General features: G+C 32.8%; 1 protein-coding gene and 1 long non-coding RNA gene across 12 annotated transcripts in view; one reads left to right on the forward strand and one right to left on the reverse strand.

Moving 5' to 3' along the window:
• Positions 1 to 302: 302 nt before the first annotated feature.
• The window catches only part of Lmpt (Limpet), a 45,256-nt gene continuing 23,264 nt past the window's right edge, over positions 303 to 22,294 (reverse strand). For 5 of the 11 annotated variants that reach the window (XM_035085151.1, XM_035085147.1, XM_035085153.1 and 2 more), the window contains 8 exons: positions 21,113 to 21,287; positions 19,977 to 20,210; positions 19,400 to 19,609; positions 9,487 to 9,687; positions 8,397 to 8,571; positions 2,420 to 2,589; positions 2,133 to 2,319; positions 303 to 1,737 (listed from right to left, as the gene is read on the reverse strand). In XM_035085151.1, coding sequence (XP_034941042.1) covers positions 1,577 to 1,737; positions 2,133 to 2,319; positions 2,420 to 2,589; positions 8,397 to 8,571; positions 9,487 to 9,687; positions 19,400 to 19,609; positions 19,977 to 20,210; positions 21,113 to 21,287 — 1,513 coding nt within the window. In that variant the 3' untranslated portion in view covers positions 303 to 1,576. The other 6 variants (XM_035085155.1, XM_035085148.1, XM_035085154.1 and 3 more) reach the window with 6 other exon arrangements.
• LOC118068040 (uncharacterized) lies at positions 10,685 to 12,001 on the forward strand. The gene is made up of 3 exons (XR_004690465.1): positions 10,685 to 11,108; positions 11,206 to 11,369; positions 11,482 to 12,001. It is a non-coding gene; the product is annotated as an uncharacterized lncRNA (long non-coding RNA).

A 22,294-nucleotide genomic window follows, 5' to 3' on the forward strand; every position in this document is an offset into this window, starting at 1 on the left:
ATCTGTCGTGGGGTTGTTAAACAACTTTTCTTCGGACAAGTTTTTCAATTTAAAAGTAGATAAAAAAAGCGTGCAATTTATCATAAGCTTCGCATGTTTTCATAAAGAATTACATTTATTTAATAATTAATTTTACAGCGTGATAATAAGTTACTCTGAGTACAGAATCATCGCTGATTTATAATTTACTAATTAAGACGATTAGTATGTAAGTATTTTTGTGTAAGTAAATATAGCAATACGTGTCATTGGTTCGTCATGGCATCCTTATATTAGAGCTTATCACAAAGACAAAAAGCTCATTTTTTTAAATATAATTTCTTTATTTCAATCTGTTATTATTAACAATAATAATTTTATTCCACAAACTATAGATCTCTTACGTATTTGAGTGCATTGATCACAATAAGGCCACTAATTTCGTTTGTTTTTTTTTCTGTAAAGCGCACGTTGATTATTTTTACAGTGCGTTTGTATATATCGATCGATCGTTTTATTATTTCACAAATAATGCTTTGAATGCAATACCGGCAAAAGCAAAAAAGGTCATTGCATTTCAAAACTTATTGTATCATTTTCTTTTGTATTATAGAATGATAGTTACAATAATTAAAATAACAAAAACGTCACAACATCTGCACCAAAATAGCCCAGAATAATTGATCATTAGTTATCAAAGTCCATCAATAAACGTAAAAATAGATCGGAAAGTAGATCAATTAAATAGTTTATCGAGATTAGTCTGAAATGAGAATTAATGAGACTCACATCTCATGAGAACAAATACATTTTAGAAACTCTTTGTTCATTTGATATCATAAAAAGCACAAGTAAATCAAAAGAAATAAATTTAATTGAGAAATAATATTAATAACATCACCTTTAACTCTATTCACTTCCCCATTAGCTCAATCTCTCTTGAAGGATACTTTTAATATAATCATTATAAGAATAATAATAATAATTACAATAATAATAAGTATAATAATATATTAATATTAAGCGATTTCTTTTTTTTTTAATATTATTTTTTGAGGCATCTGCACATTGTTCCCATTGTGATGTTTTTTTCATCGGGACTATTTTTTTTTTTTATATTTTTTCGTTTTTCTTTATTTGATATCAACACAGTATCTTCTGAATCCAGCAGTTCTCGAAAGTTTACTTCGAAAACAGCTGGAGTACGCTTTATTAAGGAGCTAACGTAGTACATAAGAAGTTGAAATTATAAATGACTATTATAGTAACAAATGACTAATTTCACTACGATTGTGAGTTGAAATTTATTCGAAAACTCATGTATATATATAGATATTAATTTGAGAATAATTTAAGACAACACTGACATTGATATAATGTAATATGTAAATACTCGTTTTTGTATAATCGTTTTAATAAATTCGTGTCAATCATAGTGAGATTACAGCTTGTTATTGTGCTCGATAATTAAATTTGTTTGATGTTTTACGTTTTCTTATTATCTTTTTTTTTTTTTACCACATACATTCCTTCAACTCTATCTTTTCGCCTGCATTTTTTCCTCCCTCATTCGTTACTCATTTTTTCCGTACGATTTTCATTCCGAGAGCTTCTGTTTGGCGCACTCGGGACAGATGATATCGTCGCCATCAGTAATGAATCCACGTCCGACTAGTGAAGTATTGCATCCAGCACAGATGAAGCAGTCATTGTGCCAATGTCTGTCCTCGAATGAGATGAAACGCGTTCCGCCAATACCTGTCCAATAAAGATAATTGCAATAATGATTATTGGAATTAATTGAAATAAATTTCAACCACGTTATTCTTCAATTTAAATGTCTTAATTTTTTCTACATAAAATTTTTTAAAAATTGTGATTATTTCATCATTTATTTATTAATTAGAAGAATAAAAAAATTTCCATGAATTTTTAAATTTCTTAAGACAATTTTTTTTTCTTTAATTAATATTTTTATGAAGTTAAATATATAAGATTGAAATAAATAAAATTTAAGAGAATATTTTCCAAAGGAATTGACTGTTAGAATAAGAAATAGTTTGTCGACAATTCAAATGTGGTCTAATAAGGAATTTGAATAGAACATTGAAATTGAAGGCAAATTGAGGGCAAGGGAATTAATTAGAACGTACCAGTGATTGGTTTGGAGCAAGCGGTACACCTTTTGGCAAAGAGCTCGCCAAAGCACTCAGCACAATAAGGTTTATCATCTCGTGAAGTGAATCGTTGGCCTGCCAGTGAGTTGTTGCAATGGCTGCAAGTGAAACAATCTCTGTGCCATGGCTCTTGCTTGTATGTCACACCGCCACTGGTGATAATCTGTAGTGAATAAAAAATATTCAATGATATTTTTCATGTTTAATTGAATTTGATATACATTTAATCCACTTGAAGATGAGAATACAATAATAAATTGTACCTTGTTGCACTTGACACATCGAGTAGCAAATTTATCTTCGTAACAGCTAGCACAATAGATTTCCTGCTCGCGCGGAATGAAGCTCTTCGTGCCAATGGGATTCTTGCAGACGACGCAGCAAAAGCATTTCTCGTGCCACTGTCGAGTTTTGTATTCCATCTTCTTGGTTCCTATGAACATAAGCACCAAGTTATGTAAATAAACAACTTTAATCAAATTTCAAATATATTCGAGGCATTTGACTATCCCTCATCAGGTCACGCAAACGGACTTTTCAGGAAAATACCTTTGAGACTAATAATTTAGTCTTGCGTGAGCAACCTATACTGTAAACATACACCAATCTTCCAAATTATTCTCTTGACAGCACGCGCTATTTTCATATTTGCTGCAATAAGGAAATGAAAATATGTCCGGACGCATTTAATTATTTATACGCCTACAGCATCTAACATGCGATTACATGCAATGTCCTCGGAAACTGCTGTTTAAGGTATTCAATGGTTGTTTAATAAATCTTTGGAAATTAAAAATTCGAAAAATCCGCACATTATCACCCACGGACTCGGAGGATAAATTATGATTAAGATAAACAAAATGTTTTTTAATTTATTCACTTCATAAATAGAGATTTGCTCACCATTGTTTCAACAACAGCTGAATATATTCATCAAGTGAACAGGACTCTTAACCGGAAAATAAAAAAAAAAGTCTTCAACAGTTTTCGTGATAAAAAATTCAAAGGTTTTTAAATTTAAAACAGTTCATCATTTGGATGATAAGACGTCCTTGAGATAAGAAACTCACAGACGTTAATAATTGTTTAATGAATCTTTACATTTTCACCTACAGATTTGATTTAAAAAAAAACAATGCTTTATTATGAATCAACAGAACTCAATATGGCATTCGATTACTTAAGAGTCACTATCTGTATCAGAATAACAAATTCATCCACACGTAATAAGATAAATTGTCTTTTTATTTATCGATCAAGTGCACGAATCCCATTAACCTAAATTTTGGAGGAAAATTAGAAAAGTAGTTTGACTGGTTTTGATCAGCCTTTCGTCAAGCATCACTCTCTATACGTCTAGAATGAGAGTATAAATCGAGTACAGGGGTCATCTGTGTGAAAGAAAGATTAATATTGAATATATATATTCATTGCTGGTCCATTGGTCTAGGGCATTAAATAGTTATTTTAGGATGTTAATGCTGATATAAGCATCATGCTTAGTAACTTATGTAGTGGATGTGGGCGACTAAATCAGGTAATTTATTTTCTTTGCTCTCATCTGGATAACTTTAACTATTTTCAAGCCATGTCATCTTCTCTCTTCTGGGATGACACATCTAATTTTATCTTGCCTCTCACTCTCTTCTCTGTCTCTTATCGTTTTTATTTGGCAATTTAGAAGTATTATTCGGCATGACAGTAAACGAAATTAATTCCATTCAAATTAGCCTCCATTTATGACTAATAAATGACGTTAATAAATTCTTATTTCATCAAATATAGACTAATTAACATGTTTAATGGAATCATCAACAGGTTTTTATTCATTTAGACAAATCAAGTAAACATGGCATTATTTATCTTTCCAATTTACCCAACCAGAAGCTTAGTACAGAAGACAAATTCGCGATGATTATTTGCAAGAAATTTTTTTTTTGTAGATGGTGGATTAAATGCTTTTTTGGTGAAGAAAAAATACGTTATCTTGACATTTGAATAGAGTTGTTTGAGTTTTTATATATTTCCAGGAATGATCTAACTCATGATTGATTAGACACGTTCATTAAGAGAACTCGTTTAATCGCGTGGCTTAAAAAACAATTTTACTGATAATCTTCAAGACTGGTTTTATGAATGATAAATCTTTTTGTTTTTTAAATTTTTTCTCTAGATTTCAATTCGTTTATTTACAGTGCTAATGAATATGTTTTTTATGTCATTAATAAAATTTTAAGAAAAATATTTTCTATGAATAACTTACAAAAAGAATAATTAAATTTATTTCTATGGTCGTGCTAATTAAAAATAAATTAATATTCGGTTCCAATGTTACTTATGACTTATTTTCTTCCACATTTTTTAAAGATTAATTACTAAGATTCTAATTCCAGAATATTTTCACAGATAAAATTGTTTGAATTAATAATTAATTAAAATTTATAATCACTCAAAAATCAATTAAAAAATTCCCATCTTCCGAAATAATGAATATTATTATCAATTCAAAGTGATTAATTATTTTAATGAGAATTTTTTCGAGAAATATTTCTTCCGAATAATTAGTTTTTTATTTTGACTGATAAGTTGTTTTATGAAATGATTAATTAGCTTTATAATCAAAGTTCAATGAAATTTTTAATTTTCGTTCATTGAAGAAACGAAAATGAATTAAACGAGGGCGGAAATGAATGTACTTGTTATGGAATGGTTACTTAAAAACTACTATGAGAAAAATATTATTTGATGACTCAGTAGGACCGTGGTGTGACGTCATAATGTCCAAACTAGTACCGTACATGTATAAACTCAAATGGATTCCCAAGGCTGATTGTCGCAACTTGGTCAGAAGCATACGTCGCACTTTAATGCTCCAGTGTCATTGATAGATATCTCAAAGTGTCAGTATTTCACTCCGAAAACTAATTGTTACGCGTGTATATATACTTATAAATATATCAATAACTCCTGAGTATGACATAGATCCACCTTCATCACGAAGAGTAATCGTAAAAAACGCCTCTCAAATTAACCAGCCTATAGTTAATGTCATGAATAATTTATGATGAGAAATGAAACATCTTTTATGATAGTTGTCGTTGGTAAAGGATGATAAACAAACCGTCATCTCTAAATATACGATCTTTCACGATCTCGATGATAAAACTCATCTTGACCTACGTGAACGTTATGATTGCGATCAATATTTACAACTTATCCATCGGATCCATTTACTCGTTTTTCACATTCAGCAAATGTTTACTCTATCAGGGTATCAATTAACGAGAAATTTAATCGAGAAAGGTCAACCGTGCCCACTGATGTCAAGGCGAATTATTGATCCACCTTATCAAGGATACAATAAAATTGAGTAAACCTAGACTCTTAGAGAATATTAGTAATTATTGAGTAAGATATATTTACTAAGTACACAATACCACAAGCCATAAATGCTTATACGGTTCGTTCGATGCTTTATATTCCCGATAAGGCTACATCTCTCTTGTGAGCGTTCTCTCAAATCGACCGGTTTCATGACGTTTTAACGCGCCACCTCGGCCCACATCGCTATCAGCCGACCTTAAATAATTCCAGTTCTTACAGTATAATAAACATAACTGTTATTTTATGATATCGATAATTTTTTATCACCTGGCTCTGCTTTCTTCCAGTCACCAGTTCTGCAATTCCTGCCTAAGCAGCATCTGAACCTTGGATCACCTTCCATTGGGATCATACTGAATATTGCAATGTCTTCATCCCTTTCTTTCGCTTTACGGATTCGATCTTCACCCACAGTCTTTGTCGTAAATCGAAGACTACTTGAGAAACGTTCTCTCAGTGCTTCAGTCGCCATTTCAATTGTAATTTATGATTTAATAATTCCCTTTATGACAATGATTGGTTCACTTTTTTACTGTCAATTGCCGGTCCAAGTAGATAAATTCACACACGACTATTTGATTTTATATTCCAAACTCTTTTCCAGCCGCAAAGGACGAAGTGATTACTCGAAGTCACGACGATCATCGATGTGCTGAGATACTTATTGAAAGAACTCGCGACTCCCCACCTCTCACATGTTGGATCTCTCTTTTGCGCATTCACGTAAAACTCACTGATTCTCTTTACGCCACGCGGTCTAGTCTAAGTGTTAATAGGATTTTCTGCTTCATTGCTACGGTCGTATAGTATTGACGATACTCCTTCTACTTCGCCTTTTACTAACCTGACGTATGATTAGATTTGAAATTGAATCTCCGAGTGTTAAGTCGTTTAAAAGAAAAAAAACACTACAAGTTAATTCGAAATGCGTAATGATCTTCTCGGGATTTTTCAAATTCAATTCATGAAGGTTACGAAATATTCAAGTTTATTTATATATGTAAAAATTATTTTTAGATCGATAAAAGTTACCCAAATACGGAATAAATTTTTTTTATTTATCAAATACTTGTTATTAAATGGTAATAAACATATACGCAGTTAATTGATGAGTATTCATAAAATTAATTAATCTCTCAGTTAATTAATAAACATTATTTTTATTTCAATTCAAACTTTATTTTTCTTATTTTTAAATAAAGAGTATTTTCGGATAATAGGATTTACTTTTGAGTAGATAATATTCTCTTGAAATTTGTTTAATGGATGAAAAATAATTTTTTATCGCTTAATAATGAATAACATTAACATATTTCGTGATCACATCGAAATAAATAATAATTCTATTCTTTATCTCTTAATAATATTAACGATTTAAGCCAGATTATTTATTTATTCATAGCTTGGAAATATTAAATATCAAATACGGTTATTCAATTTTCATATGGAAAATAATTTTGAACAGTTGGTATACACTCACAAGTAAACAGAGAAAAAATTCTTACTCATCTTAGTACAGTTTCTAGAGAATAGATATAGCATCTCAGTGTGCGAGATAACACTCACCTACAGGCACTGAGAGAGGAAGATTTTCGTTATACAATTTACATTTTGTTTTATTCATGAGTGAATCTTCATTTGTTCAATCATCAAATGTTACACACTAAACAGTTCAGGCTTCTGGTGTGTTTGTCAGAACTTCATTATTTACATTTCTAGGATTATCTTCAAGGAACTTCCTACATGTTAATGTACTCCCTAAAATTTATATTTGCTCATGAAAGCTATTTACATGTTTATAATAACACAAGTCTCATAGAAATTTTTCAACTGAGCAAATGAGTGTGTTGGTGTAAACTCAGATGATCCAAGTGAATTCACTTAATTGGACAATAAAGGGTAAACACTTTCTTAATCTTTGACCTGCAACCTCGGTACTGGTCTTCAGACCCTGGCCTACATTGGTACCAAGTGATCATATATTCACACGATGGGTGCGGCCTCTATTTTATTCCTTGTGTTTTTAACCCTAAAATTATCATTCCTCTGGACACTCTATATCATCTGGAGCATGATACTGCTTTGGTCAATAAATCTTAAATAATTGGAGTTGAGTATAATTTTTTACCTAAAGGTAAATACTCAAACGATCAGTTTTCAAAAAAATTAAAACATCATTAAACCCAGCAAATATTAGTTTATCTATAAAAACTTTTTCTTGTATTAACTGAGAGAATTCTATATATTTAGAAGCTGGTTGAAATTCTTTTTTCATCAAAGTAATTAAATGTATGCTTAAAAAATTCAATTGAATCTCCCACAAGTGACCCAACTTTCCATTTCTTTCATTTGTGTTTCTACTTGAATAAAAATTTCTTTTATAATTAAAATATTTCCTAAGTAAGCAAATGAAAAATTTCTCCATTCCAACCGGAAAATAGTATTATTCAAGATAAATTAATTATAACCCAAGATTACTCATGCAAAATCAACCTAAATTTAACCTTCCCTGTGTAAACGAAAATTTGAATTTTTTATTTATCTTTCTGTCTACTTTTAAAGTTATTTGATAATAGTCCTAGTATGTTCGTAAAACATATACTGAAAGCCTTGACTCGTTTACCCTAATAAGAAGCACCGAATAAGTGATCTATCGCCTATCAATTTACTCAACGTGTACATGAGTGTTCATACTGCAATTAAATATTGGATGTCTTGTCATGATTGGAAATTAACTCTCTAGATGTGAGAGACTACACTATTGATTGATCAAGTTCGACTTGCGAGTCATGCTCAATAATTAAGTCTAATTACTCGATATTGGTTGAGATTAATAAGATAAAATTTGATACTTACCAGCACGGAAGATCTCGCCACATCCATCGCAACGACTTGCAAACTGAGCATCGTAGCAATTGCCGCAGTAGATCTTGTCGACCTTGCTTCCGAACTGTTTGTCCACCAAGGAGACCCTGCACTTGTTGCAGAGGAAGCAGGCCTCGTGCCAGTGCTTGTCCTTGTAGGAGAGATCCTGCAGAGTACGTCAATACATGTAATCAATTATTCTGATCCTTACAATTTTTGAGGTATTTTATGGCCGAGCAATTTTTTTTACTTTCAAACATGCTTATTACGAGGGAAAACATTAAGTGAGGGTCTTTATGCTTTTTTCAGCATTATTTGTTCTCATAAAATGTTATTTTTTGAGTACAGCCCAGTTTTTAACATTCATCACTTACTTTTAATTTTTTTTCAAGTAAATTTGCTTGAGTTACAAGGATTTATTCTTCAAAAATATAAATATTTAAATTTTGATTAAAATTATTGAGAAAAATTCAATTGTTTATGATAAAATAAATATTTGACAAACTAAAATTAATGGACAAAAAGTAGAAGTTTTGATATTTAATAAAATTATTGGGTGGAGTGAAATATATGTAGCTAAAGTAATTTTTCTTCTCCAAGTTCAGAAACATCATTAATCAAAAGTATTCATGATCTAAAGTACTCTTGTGCTAGTAAATAAGACATGTACATGCTTTATGAAAATTTTTATAGTCTTTTGTAGCACACGACAATTTTCTGGCTCATAAACATGCGTATTGCGATTTAAATTTCAAAAACATGCAATATTAATTATTTTTTGGCTCATGTTGGAGAAGAAATATAGCAAGTGAATGTAACGAAGCAAGAGGGAATGTATAAAGCTGGCTGTAGATTCCATTGCGTCGGAGGGAGAAGACGAAAATAAGTAAGCGATAATGGGCAGCAACGATGCCTGCATCGGGTGCTTCTATTTCTAGGAGTGAGTAAGCCGACACCCGTGTACCGTATCTCCATCGTGAAAGATGGTGTGGTGCACATTTGCACGAACAAGTAATTATTGCGTTGGCACCAAGGGGTACCAGGTCAAAGTAACTCATTTGTTGGATCCTCATTTCCTCACCTTTGAGTCGATACCGATAATTTTGTTGCACTCTTCGCATCCGTTTGCAAAAACACTTTCGTAGCACTTGATGCAATACGGATGTTCGTCTCTTAGGACATAACGTTGTCCGGTCAAGGATTCGTCGCACTGCCAACAGCAAAAGTGACCGCTGTGCCAATCCTTGTTCATTGCTTTTGTGTACTCGCCACTGAAAATTAACTGCAACAAAAAATGCATTCATACAATGTTTTTGTCTTTCATCATGACTTTTTTTGATAAACAATTTTTTTCAACACAATTATTAGATATGAGTTGATAAATTTTTGAGTTGATGTAGAAAGATATTTCAGTGTATTTCGTCACGACTTATCAAGTCACTTTGGATATGTACCTTGGATGAGTGCTGTTGTATGTGCTGGCTGAATATTTAGACGTATCATATACATATGTATAAATCATGCTTAATGGAATGATATATTCCTCTTCGGCAACGAGCGAGAGGTGAAATTAGAGACTAGTTAGAATACAGACATTTGTTTGAATATAAAAGAAGACCAAACATGCTCCCGGGTGTCAACGTCAATTGGATTTCTTATCTCCAGAAGTAGATGAGACTGATCACGAAATGTATCAAGAAGACTTCGTTATCAATCTTCATAAATAAGTTCCCTCGACACAACTCTACGACACGTGAGTATGTTTTTGCAACCCTCAGGACGTAGTCACCCGGGATAGAGTGATAAAAAAGGGTAGAATAACATAATCGAAAAAACGCGGGCCTAGGTTTCAGCCAGCACATACTCTTCGATGGCGTGATGATTGTTCTGGGTGCTGTCGACCTCGGTGATCGTGACCTCCGCGTTCTGATCGTGGCTCTCCCTGCGTTTTGTCGTCTTCTTCACTTTGCGAACCTTTCGCTCTGTGGTCGTATACACTACACTGCTGTCTACGTCCGCCATTCTCGCTCTCCTGCAGTCTCGTACCGGCAATAATGTTCAACTCGGGACTCGTAAAGAGTACCGCGGTGTTAAAATTTGTTTGGCGAGAAAAGTGAAAGTGAAATAAAAATTAAACGTAGAAGCGCTCGTTATAGAAAGGACCGTGTCCCCTTCGAGTTTGCGAACTGACTGAAATCTAGGAACAGATCGCCTTGGGCGTCATCTCATATCGAGACTCTATTTTCGGCGTCCCGACGACTCCAGAGACCCCTCACGACCCCGCACCATTGCCCCTTCTCTGTGCTTTTACCGTTGGACCAAGTCCCACCACCGTTGTTGTCAGTCCACGTCCTCATCCATCGTCTCGTCGCCGTCGCCGTGGCGGCGATGCAAGTTGTGCCGGGTGCAACTTTTCTCCGCGGACATCTACACCACGATTATATTTTTCGCGGCTTCTTCGTCGCGTCATTCTCAAGAGCGCTTTAGATGTATTTTTGTACCTGACTCGATCATCACAAGTGGGTTCAGGAAACACCACGAATTCCAGTATCATTCGATGTAAAGAAAAAAAAATGAACATATATCATTTATCTGTCGATAATGATAAAATATTTTTTATTAATCCTGTAATATTGAAAGGAAGAAGCTGCTGTTTGGTTTAATAAATAATTTTTATCTCGCAACTACTCAAGTTACAGCAGTGTAAGTAGTATAAGAATCTAAAAATAACCGTGACAAAATGTGAAAAATAAAAATGTATAATACTACATCTTTTTTTACACATCATTGAACTGTATAGGAGGAAGGGAAAGCTTAAATAATGTACATCAACTATATCTTGATCCTTTGCCAAGCAGGTGGTTTTCAAACATCGCACCGGATTCACTAAACGAGGAAAGAAAGATGCTCAAAAGGTACAGAGGAAAGAGAACGAAAAAATTACATGAAAAGATGCGCTAGTAGGTCGGTATTTTCCACGCATCACCAATGTCTGCTACACCCACGTGAATTTGCTGAATAGATTGATTTTTTTTTTTTCATCTTATTGTGTTATTTATTATTATCTTCCTTACAGCTAAAAATGCTCCGCTGAATAATCAGTGATGTAACAAATGTCAGTATTGCTGTCTGATTTTGCTGGAAAATAATCAAAAAATGAAATTGACATTCTGTAACCTCATAAGAAGGCCACTGTCATTTTTGTCTTCTGAAATTTCCTCGCCCACGTAATTGAATTCTTATGAGTTTGATATTTTCGTCTCCCTTGCCAGACGAAAGAGTCGCCCGGCACTACAAATATGTTTACTGATTTAGGCATAAGATGCGAATATAATAAATGTATTTCAATGATTCTATCTTATTCAATAATTCATCATCAAGTTTTTCTAAAACAGATTCATTTTTGCAAAACAAGAATTCCTTGACGTCATTTATTAATTTTTGGCATAAATAATTATGAGTACTTCGTTGAATAAAATTCTAGCACGTAAACAATTACGAGAAATGATGACAAAAATAACTTGAAGACAGTTCATTGAGTCAACAAGTGTTAACAATGATCATTGTTGTTTAATAAAATGGTTTATTTATCAAAATAATGTGAAGAATGATTACGAAAGGTTACAATTGTTCCAAAATTTTCTGTCAGTTATTAAATTAGTATCACAGTAAGACAAACTTATTAGATGACTTTTTTTTTTCGTTCAAAGTAGCACGTGGCTTGTTATTTTATTCACTTCCCTACAACCAAAACGAATTATAAATATAATTGAGGAAGTTGTCATGTTAAATTCTAAGCAGTAAATATTTCTTTCCACAATTTTTCTCCAGACAACACTTTGTCGGCCTTTAGATCATTAAATAAAATAATCCTTTTGGCAGCTAAAAAAATTAACACTTAAATGAGAAAAAAAATAGACTTGAATGAAGATATAAAAAGAGCATATCTATTTCTAAAGATGAAAAAAAAAAATCTACCATATTTTATTTCTTTAAAAAAAAAAAATTGTCTAGATAATTGTTTTTGTGTTTTATTTAGCATTGAATTAATAAAGGAATATTTAATTTCATGAAAATTCGTTCATAAATAATATTTTCACAGTATGTTAAACATGACGCTGCATGAATTCTCTGCAACTAAACGCAAGACCTCTCTTAGTAGTTAAACAAAGAGAAGGTGATGGTGTTTTGTTTTAATTAGTATCACAAAAACTTCTGAAAACCACTACAATATAAATACTATCAAGATATTTTCATATTTAAATTTTATCCTGTCCATAAAACTGATGTAATTTTTTATTTTAGCATGAATAAAGTGAATTTCACTTCAGCTAGATTTTTTGTTACATGAGAACTATGCTTGTTAAGGGTGAAACAGTATCAATGTCTTTTTTGAGTGATTCAGACAAGATATCGTGCCAACTAGTGAACAAAATATTCCGTGCGTCATCTTGTAAAAATATTATTGGTGAGCAAGTCTTGATGAAAATTTGCTTGTTTTTAGTTCTATTTTACTCTACAACCTAATTCTTCATTTTGTAGCAAGCAATAATCATGAGGGTATAGTTTTTTTTTATTAATGATCAATGAAGTGTGTATAGAAATGGGGAAATAATCAAAAAGAAATGAAAGTTTACCCAAAAAGCTTGATTTGCTTCAACATTAGGTATGCAGTATTCGATTGGACCAGATTGAGAAGAACTATTATCTTCAGCATCTAGAAATTCTTCATCAAGAGAGTCTTCTTCACTTCCTTGAGCGTTTAAGTATCGTAAACTATTCTGAGGAGTTGCTAACTCTACTCTCGAATATTCGTCGTTCGATAGTTTGTTGTTATTACTAAGGCTTATCAGTTCTTGTTGTAAGCCATTGTAATCAATAAATTCTTTATTTATGTTATGATCATCAAGAGACCTTGATTTAGGGAAACGCTTGGTGATGAACGATTTCTTGCCATTTTTAATACTAGAATCTTTTTTGCTCTCAGAACGTACATTTTTAAATACATCAAGATCAAATTCAAAGTTGGTTTGTACTTGAACTGAAACACTCGATCGGCTGGCGGAGATAGATCTCTCGCTGTCGGTGGGTGAAGTGTTAGTCCATTCATCGCGGAAAGACTCGCTGCTCGTAGTTTGTATAGAGATATCAGACTTTCTTCGTTCTGGTTCTCTCTGACGTTTTGACTTCTTTACAGATAAATTCTCAGCTGATTTACTGACCTCAGCATTTCTTGACTTTAGTCTTGTCGGTTTCCTTAATATACTACTTCCTCTAATTGTTTTGTTTCTTTTCTGAATTGAATGAGAAATTGGACTCGTTCCTCTTTCACCAGATTTTCGTTCAGAAACTGACAAGCCAATGTTTTCATTTAATTCATCTTGAAGACATGCAGAACTGCTTGCTGAATGATTTCCAGAGGTAGATTCAATTCTCTCAATATTCACTTTCTTCTCCAAATCGTCAAAAAATCCAGAGCTTTCTCCTGAATAATGCGATAAAGGAGAATGATTCTGTCCCGTAACAACGACATGAATATTTTTAAAATGCTCCCTAGTTGGCAATTCATTGCCAGAATCATTATCAAAGCCTGTACCTACATCAGTAGATTCAGAATCTGAGTTGGAATATTTTTGGGAATATGATAGTGGGATGGGTTTAATAATTTTTGGATGATAAACTTGTTGAACATGTTTTTCATTAGGTTCAAATATCTCTTCAATAACCAGTTGATCCTCTGATTGTTCATCATCAGCTTCAAAGTGGTGCATTAGGATCATAGATATCTTATCATCCTTAGTGACATCATAAATTTCTCCCCATCTCTCAGACTCCTCAGCATCCTTTTCGATCAGCTCAAAATCCAGACTAAACCTGGAATCTGTTCTCGACATACTTCGAAGGTCTTGACTACTAAAATCGGATAAAGTGCTTCCATCTCCATAACCATGTGACCTCAACTCACTCCTGACCCGCAGACTGTACTCGTGAAGATTTTCAAGTTTACTCCGCGCGCTTCGAGGAATTTTAATATCACTGGAGTGGCTGATATCACAAATAGAGTCATGAAAACTAGGATTTTCAACAACTGGACTGTGATACGAGAGACATGATGGCGCAGGGGATAGTTTTACATCATCAGTAACATGTTTCAAACAAGCTAAAAGCTCAATTGCACCCACGCAACCCACAAGAATCGATAACAGTAGCCCCATTTTGTGTTCATTACCAGTTATCACCTAATTGAAGATGTAACGTGTTGCACGTGTTTTTCTGAGTCTGCACATGATCGACGGTTCATTTCCAAAATATGGCACGTTGTCACAAATGCTTGCGGGTTGCGCAACGGGTACACCCACACTCAGTGTGCGCTGTTGGAAAATTTGCCACGTTCACGCTCATCCCGCATTCGCAGCAGCGTCACCTGCCTGGCTTGCAACCATTTCCGCTTATCAAATCTGCACAATCTTATTCGCTTATCGTTCGACAGAGTTACCCACGCCCGCCGGATGTCAGACCGTGCACTACTGTTTTATTTTATCCGATGCAAAGCGAACTCCCTCAGTTAGTTCAACGTCATCTGAATGTACATCTCTATCTATTGCTGTCTAACGCATTGAAGTATCCCGGGGCTAAACTCTAAAGTTAGAATGTCCCTGAACATTTAAGCTTCGTCCTTAAAACATAACCAATCGATGATTCCTCTGCTAATTAATGACTGACTTTGGCCAACTTCTTACATTCTGGCTCATGTGGATGACAATCTATTCAACGCTCTTTCTACTGCAGACACTTAATATAAGTGCGATATCATGATTATTATCGCTAGACTAGTGTTGAAAGATAACTTGATGATAGAGTGAAGCTGTGGAATGCTTGAGAAATTTTTTTCTAGCTTTTTCTTTCATCAAGGTGATGATTTATTTCATGTAATAAAATATGTTATCGATTGGACAATTTATTATTCACAGTTGATTATTAAATTGAATATCGAATTTCTGGTTTATTTTGCAATGCGAAGTACGGACGCATATGTTGAAAAGATCAGTCGAGACAGACGATAGATCTTATTTTGGTTACCTCATCGGTTACAAGCCAACGTCAGGAGATCATCATCCATATGTTTTGCGCGCGGTACGCAACTTTGGCTCCCTGCCAGACATCGAAAATTCAGTATACTTACAAACCCTATCAAACTCTTGATATGAATTATATTTAAAACCACTCATTGGTCATCACCATTAAAGAATTGACGGCTGTTAGTAAATCTTAGTGTGTAAATTAACAAAAACAACATTTTAATGGTTATGTGTATTTTTATATTTGTTTATTCATCACGTGATGAATACTTCCGTTTAACACAGGCCCAAGTTGTGGGCTTTGCTTAAATTTTAGTCGATAATTTTCAAGCTTAAATGAAGAAACGGCTCGAGAACGAGTGAGGAATTTAGCGATCGAGACTTCTGAAGTATCTTTTAAAAATAAATATTCTCTTTGAACGTTTTATGATGATCCGAATGCTTGATTTACTATTTCTTCCTACATTCCTCAAAATTTTTGATGTATTAAATATGTTTAAATTTAAACTAGACCTGAATATTTCATTTCATTTTTGTTGGAATTCATTTAATTTTAGAACTATCCAAATTAGAAATTTTTTTATTGGTTAGGATCCTAGATTTTATTCGATAAAATTATTTGCATAATTTGATCAATAAACATCATAAAACGTCATGATTAATCAATTTGAAAATTGTTTATCAAATTTGTATCAACTATTGATTTTAGGTGAATTCATTGGAAGATAATGAAAATTCATTTAACAAATTTCAGGTTCATTCGATGGAGTCGATTGAATATAAAACTTTTAATAAAGTGTTTTGACAGTTAAATAAAATTTTTTGACAATTATTATTATCTATGACAGTTATAGTATTTTCAATCTGTTCGAAACATATTTTGTTTACCTAATTTCTTTGATAAATTTATATAGATGCAGTAAAAAAACATTTCGAGATATCCAAACAGACCTAAAAATGTTAGCTTTCAATTAAAAATAAATCTTTCATTAGAATAAAATATTTATAAAAATTGTTATACATTTGGCCCATAACGTGAAAATAACAATTCAATAAAAATATTTAAATAAAGAAGAAAATCGTTCATAACTTGTTTCAATAATAAAAAGAAATTGTTTATAATCTTAATCGATTACGATAGTAGTTTAAGTCTTTTTAAAAAGATTAATTTGTTTATCCAATTTCCACCTACCATTCTGAAAATATTCCCAGCCTAAGAATATCATTTAAACTCTATTTTTACTTTCTTCAATGAGCGCATCGATAAAATGAAAATGTTCACATCAAAGTTATCGAACCTCTAATAAATTATGAGAGAGCTATAATATATAGATAATTAGTCAATTTAATCGGTTCGTTTTCATTAGCGCGTGGAGACGATATACTGGAGGAAAACGGAACAATGCCAGAGCTATTTTGGTCGATGATTGAATCGGCCACGGTCGACGAGGATAAGCAAAGAGAGAAAGAGAAGTAGTTAGTTCAATCCATCGAAAATGATGATTAAACTAACTGAGAACTCATTTATTTTAGAGTAATCAACAGCAAATGTATTTTAGAGCTAAAAAAAAAACGATAAAAATCCTAGCATCTAATGTATTAAAAGGCGGGGAAACAAATATAAATAATTGAATCATTGAGAAGCGTTGAGTTGTTGGCATTGAAGAATGGTCAAGAGCAAGAACCGTGTCAGAATGCATGGCTCGCGGGAGTTGCAACCCTTCGCACGCTCTAAGACACACGTAGTGTATGCGTCTGCTATTCGTATTGCTTCCATCGAGACTCGATTATTTCCGTACCATGAGCCACATCCGACCCACTTCCATCCATTCATCTTCTAGCAGAAAAGCACTGCATTTTATCCACAAAAATTCATTCGATTCCACATTGGAATCTCGAATCTCCATCTTCTATTCGTTTATTTGAAAAGTTGCTGCTTTTCTTTCTTCTTCTTTGCAAAATCAATATAAACTCTGAAATTGGAGAATTCATTTTAACCTATGACTTATCTTGAGGTGAACAGGCAGATGTAATTTTCTTCAACACGTCAAGCCAAAGATAATTATCGAATCCTGGTACGACCGTTACCATGTCAAGGCTAAAAACGCAAATCGAAAAGAGGACGAGTACTGATGGTCACGCGTGCAAAATTTCTTTCACTAAGTATTTAAATAATCACCAAAGTCTTATAAATCAGATGAAAAATTTTTGGGAGTTACATCAAGAAAGAATAACGACTACTAGTTTGAGGAAAGAATCGTAAAAATGACATAGAACAAAAAGACATGATTTCAGAGTGAGTTATTCACATCCTGTTCACTATTAAATTGCACTGGATATTTTCTTCGTGGCGTATACGCGCTAGAAATAGACAACGATTTTGTGAAATTCAGTAGTGACTTGTACACGTATAAAAGCTTGTCCAACTGATTCTTGGCGCAGATAGTTCAACTATCAAACCAGACGACTGATGGCTTTTTAATCGTAGAGAAAATTGGCATTTATCAACATTCATTCAGATCATTTTTCGGGGCATTTGAAAGCTTAACTGCTATGTAATAAATAAGTCATTGCTTCAATTTTTGAAGCTTCAAATGAGAAGCATTTTTGGAAACTTACCAAATAAATTGATAGATGAATAAGAATGGTAAGAATTAATGAAGAAAGTTGATGAATAAATATTGGAAGTAAAACTTTCTATTATACCCGACTTTGCGATTAACGTTCGAGTTTCGGTGACTGACTAATAAAAGCCAAAGGAGGACTCTGGACGCAAAAGGCGCGGCCAATGTGGTAGGAAATGGGGAATCAAAATAGATTGCGCGAATCGGCAATCTTGAGTTATGTTTCATATAATTTTCGATTGGATATAAACCAAATCTAACTAAAATTAATATTGAGTTGGGTGAACTTCTCCTTGAATATTAATAATTCAAATTCATTCCCATCTTCTCAAATCAGCTATAAAACACTGGCAAAAGAACCAAATTAAACTTCTAGCAGACATTTATCAAATGTGAATGAAAATCATTTTTGCTTCATAATCATAAAATGGTTGAATGTCATTTAAATAATTGATCTGATAGAAAAAAAAGGTCATAATGTTGAAGGAAATCATGTAGATATGTTTTTCATGTTGTAAGAATAATTAATTGAGAGGTGTATACACTCTTTAGCAACTCAAAAGGATGATAAATGCACTATCATAAAATACATTGTTTTTATGTCAAAAGATCATAACATGATTCTAATTGCGTAGTCATATAAGAATGATGAGGAACTAGATATTTCGTCTTTTCTGTTGCTCTCTCGACCTCGCTATTTTCGTCCATCTAAATAAAGTCGAATGTGGCCTAGTTACTGGTCTCGATGACGAAGACAACACTTCTCGACATTGCTTTATTACATACGCAATCTGTTGATATTTTAGGAGACTCACGTAAACTTTTCCATTATCTGGCTTAGAATCGGAAAATTTCTCGCTTATATAATTAACTCATCAACAAATATTTCATACAACAATTAGAAACAGCTTAGCTTTGTTCCTAAGTTCACTGAATCTCATTCAGCATCAGTCACAAAGAAATCTTCTATTTTATTTCTTTAACTGATTAATTACTATTAAATTTCTTTTTCCTTGGAGATAAAGTATTAAATTTATTCATGAATTTATTTAATTAATCTTCAGATAAGTTTTTTGGTACTGTAGTTGAAGTTGTTTTTAAATTAAAATAGAATCAGATGAATAGTCGGTAAGCAAACTTGTAGCAGATAAAGACGACAACATCCAGCAAATCAGTTTGTATTCAGCTGACCTCTACACAATTTACTGGCGACTATCTTGATGCTTGGGTCGATAATACGAGTTCTACTTTATTCACTAAAATTTTGAATTGAATAAAATATACGACTTACCTCATCACATGCAGCACATCTAGGCATTAATTTCTCAGCATAATGCCTCTCACAGTATAATGCATCATCATGAACGCAATAAGCTAAATCTACTAGCAATTCTCTGCATTGTGTACACTGGAAACAGGAAGGATGATAAAGAATACCCAGTTTACTTGCCATCACAGCAAGACTTCCGTATTTTAAAGGCTCATGGCAAACTCCACATTCCTAAAATCATTAATATTATTTCAATTGTTATGTCATATTAATTGAGAGAGATTTCATTATTTTTTAAAATAAATTCTCTCAGGAAATAATTAATGCAATGGGTTGGATAAACAAAAATAATTGTTTTAAAGTTTTTAACTCATTTTAAAATAAGCTATTGAAAAAAATGATTTGAATTAACATTCTTATGGGAATAGAAAATAATTTCAATGTTTTCGAAAGGGTAAATATATTTAGAGTATGAATTAGTCCTTTCTAAAATAACCAACCCAACATCAGTGAGCACTTCCATTAAGGAATTTATTTATTCCAAAAATAACTTTCTCTCCAAGCCGCCTATTAAGATATACAGAAAAATTTTTCTTACGTGGCCTCTTTCAAGGACTTCCTGAACACTACCAATGTCTAGGGCAATTTCATTGCGAGCGGCCATAAAATCGTCAGCACTCGCATAATGTCGGGAATCCAGATGACGACAGTAAGCTCGAGCTAAGTCTTGTTTAGGCAATTGGGTTGCTAGTTGCCGGTCTCGATGACGTTCACCAGGAGTACCCAGTCGTGGAACAGATATTTCCGGAAGCATTGAAAAATACTCCTCCACCTGCCAAGTAAAGAGCAATGATTATTCATTTATCGCTACGTTCAATCGCACATTAAGATATATTATTTGGCAAAGAGCCCGTGGTATGGACCAGATGCAGACACTTGAATCAATTGGAAAGTGTGATCGTAAATTTTTATGCTTACGAGTATATCGCGTCGTTAAAAACACAGATGGTGGTCTTTAATGAAAAATTATGTATATCATGCTTGATGGAAACATTGCTAAATGCATTGTTACAAATGGTCAATTACCAGCAGATTTTAGAGAATGTTGAAAATTTGGGAACTCAGCCAAAAAAAAGTCAGTGCAGTTAAACGAAAATTGTTATAATGACAGATATTTGTATGTTGCATAATTTCACTTTTGATAATGAACATAACATGAGCAGTCTATTAGTTGCGGTTTTGCATTCTACGCTTCGGTCGAGTAACTATTATTCGTCACCTCAGTCAAGCATATCAGTTATAATCGCCTAAGCTTTTGAAGCTTTATTTAAACATTCATCATCTCAAACGTAATGTGTTTAAACTGTCAGTTGACTACTTTCTGTGATCACTGCCACGTGTTCTATGCGTCCTAGATTAAAAAATTCTTCACAGACAGATTGTGTAATAAGCTTTTTAAACACGTACCGAAAAAAAAATAATATAAACAATTTTCATTATATAAATTGCTTAGAAGCTATTTTTTCATCAAGTAATGAGAAAATTGTTTTATCTTTTCGCGGTAGTGATTACTTATTTTCTTAATAATTCCCTTTTCTATGAGTCTTTGGTGATAAACTTTATAAGTAGAACGAATTACTGTGAATGTTGAAAGATTGAAAAATATTTTCGTGACGATAAACATTTTTTTTTCTTTTTAAATAAAAACGTTTAATTAAATGAATGCAATATTACCTTATGTGGAGGAAGTCCCGGTGGGGCCCAAGCAAGTCCTTTTTCTCTAGGATCAAATGCAACATAGTTATTCGGATCTTCACCTTTTAGGCCTAATCTCGCTCTCACAGACACCCATTCTTCATGACAAACATCGTGTACTTCCTTCGGACATTTACAACTCGTGCAATTTTTCCTGCAAAACAAAAATTTTCATCAATAAAAATTAGATTTTAACTTCAAAAATGAAACAAACTCGTAACTTGTAACGTAAAGTATTCATATAGGTAACAGTAAATACCAATATTTTGTGCATAAGCTGATAAGAAAATGATAAATATTTGCAGTACCAACATAATTTTTATTGAGCACTACGATACACTCGATGCCTTTGAATGACTCATAAAACTTTATTACTTCTATAAACCATGATTAAATTTTCTTACATATAAAAATATCACACAAAGCATGCAATCCATGGATCTTATCGTCATTCAAATTATTGATCAGCTAATATATACGACAGAAAAAAATAATTTTATCATATTCTCGATTTCCCCTGATGAAATTTCTCTTAAGCTCTAATGTATACGGATAAGCAAATGGTTTCAATCGTTATCATCAATCATACAATCAATGGAATGGATTTATGTTATTGCTTTCTTTCTCCACACCCTCCAGGACGTCAACTTCAAGGCTAGAAAATTCCAGCATTAAAAAATATCTTCATTTCCAATTTTCCCACAGACATTTATTCCTTGACTTTATTCAAATATGATTAATTTACGAGCTTTATCTGTCACATCATTTAACTAAAAGACTAGAAATTTATCATCATGTAAAATTATTCCTCCAAATATAATTTAATTTTTTATGGATCTTAAAATAGCATAAATGTCTCATAACATTTTATCCAAAATGTTGATATAGCTAAAAAGATGAAATGTTAATTTAAAAATAAACATTTAACCTTTCTTGACAATTGCAATCACGGTATTCATATATAAAAAAAACATTAAAATGTGTGTACTGAGAAATGTTAATTGTCCCTAGTCGCTCGTTAGGTGCAATTTCACACACCATTGTACCAGAATGGTACATTCAATGAGAACACGTCGAGAAATAAGGCGAGGAATAAATGTCGTCAACACCCCATTGAGTGAGACAACGCAATACAGTGATATTCATACCACCAGTTAAAAA

Source organism: Chelonus insularis, unplaced genomic scaffold (assembly GCF_013357705.1).
Source record: "Chelonus insularis isolate UGA/USDA-ARS -01 unplaced genomic scaffold, ASM1335770v1 contig_399_pilon, whole genome shotgun sequence".
NCBI lineage: Eukaryota > Metazoa > Arthropoda > Insecta > Hymenoptera > Braconidae > Chelonus > Chelonus insularis.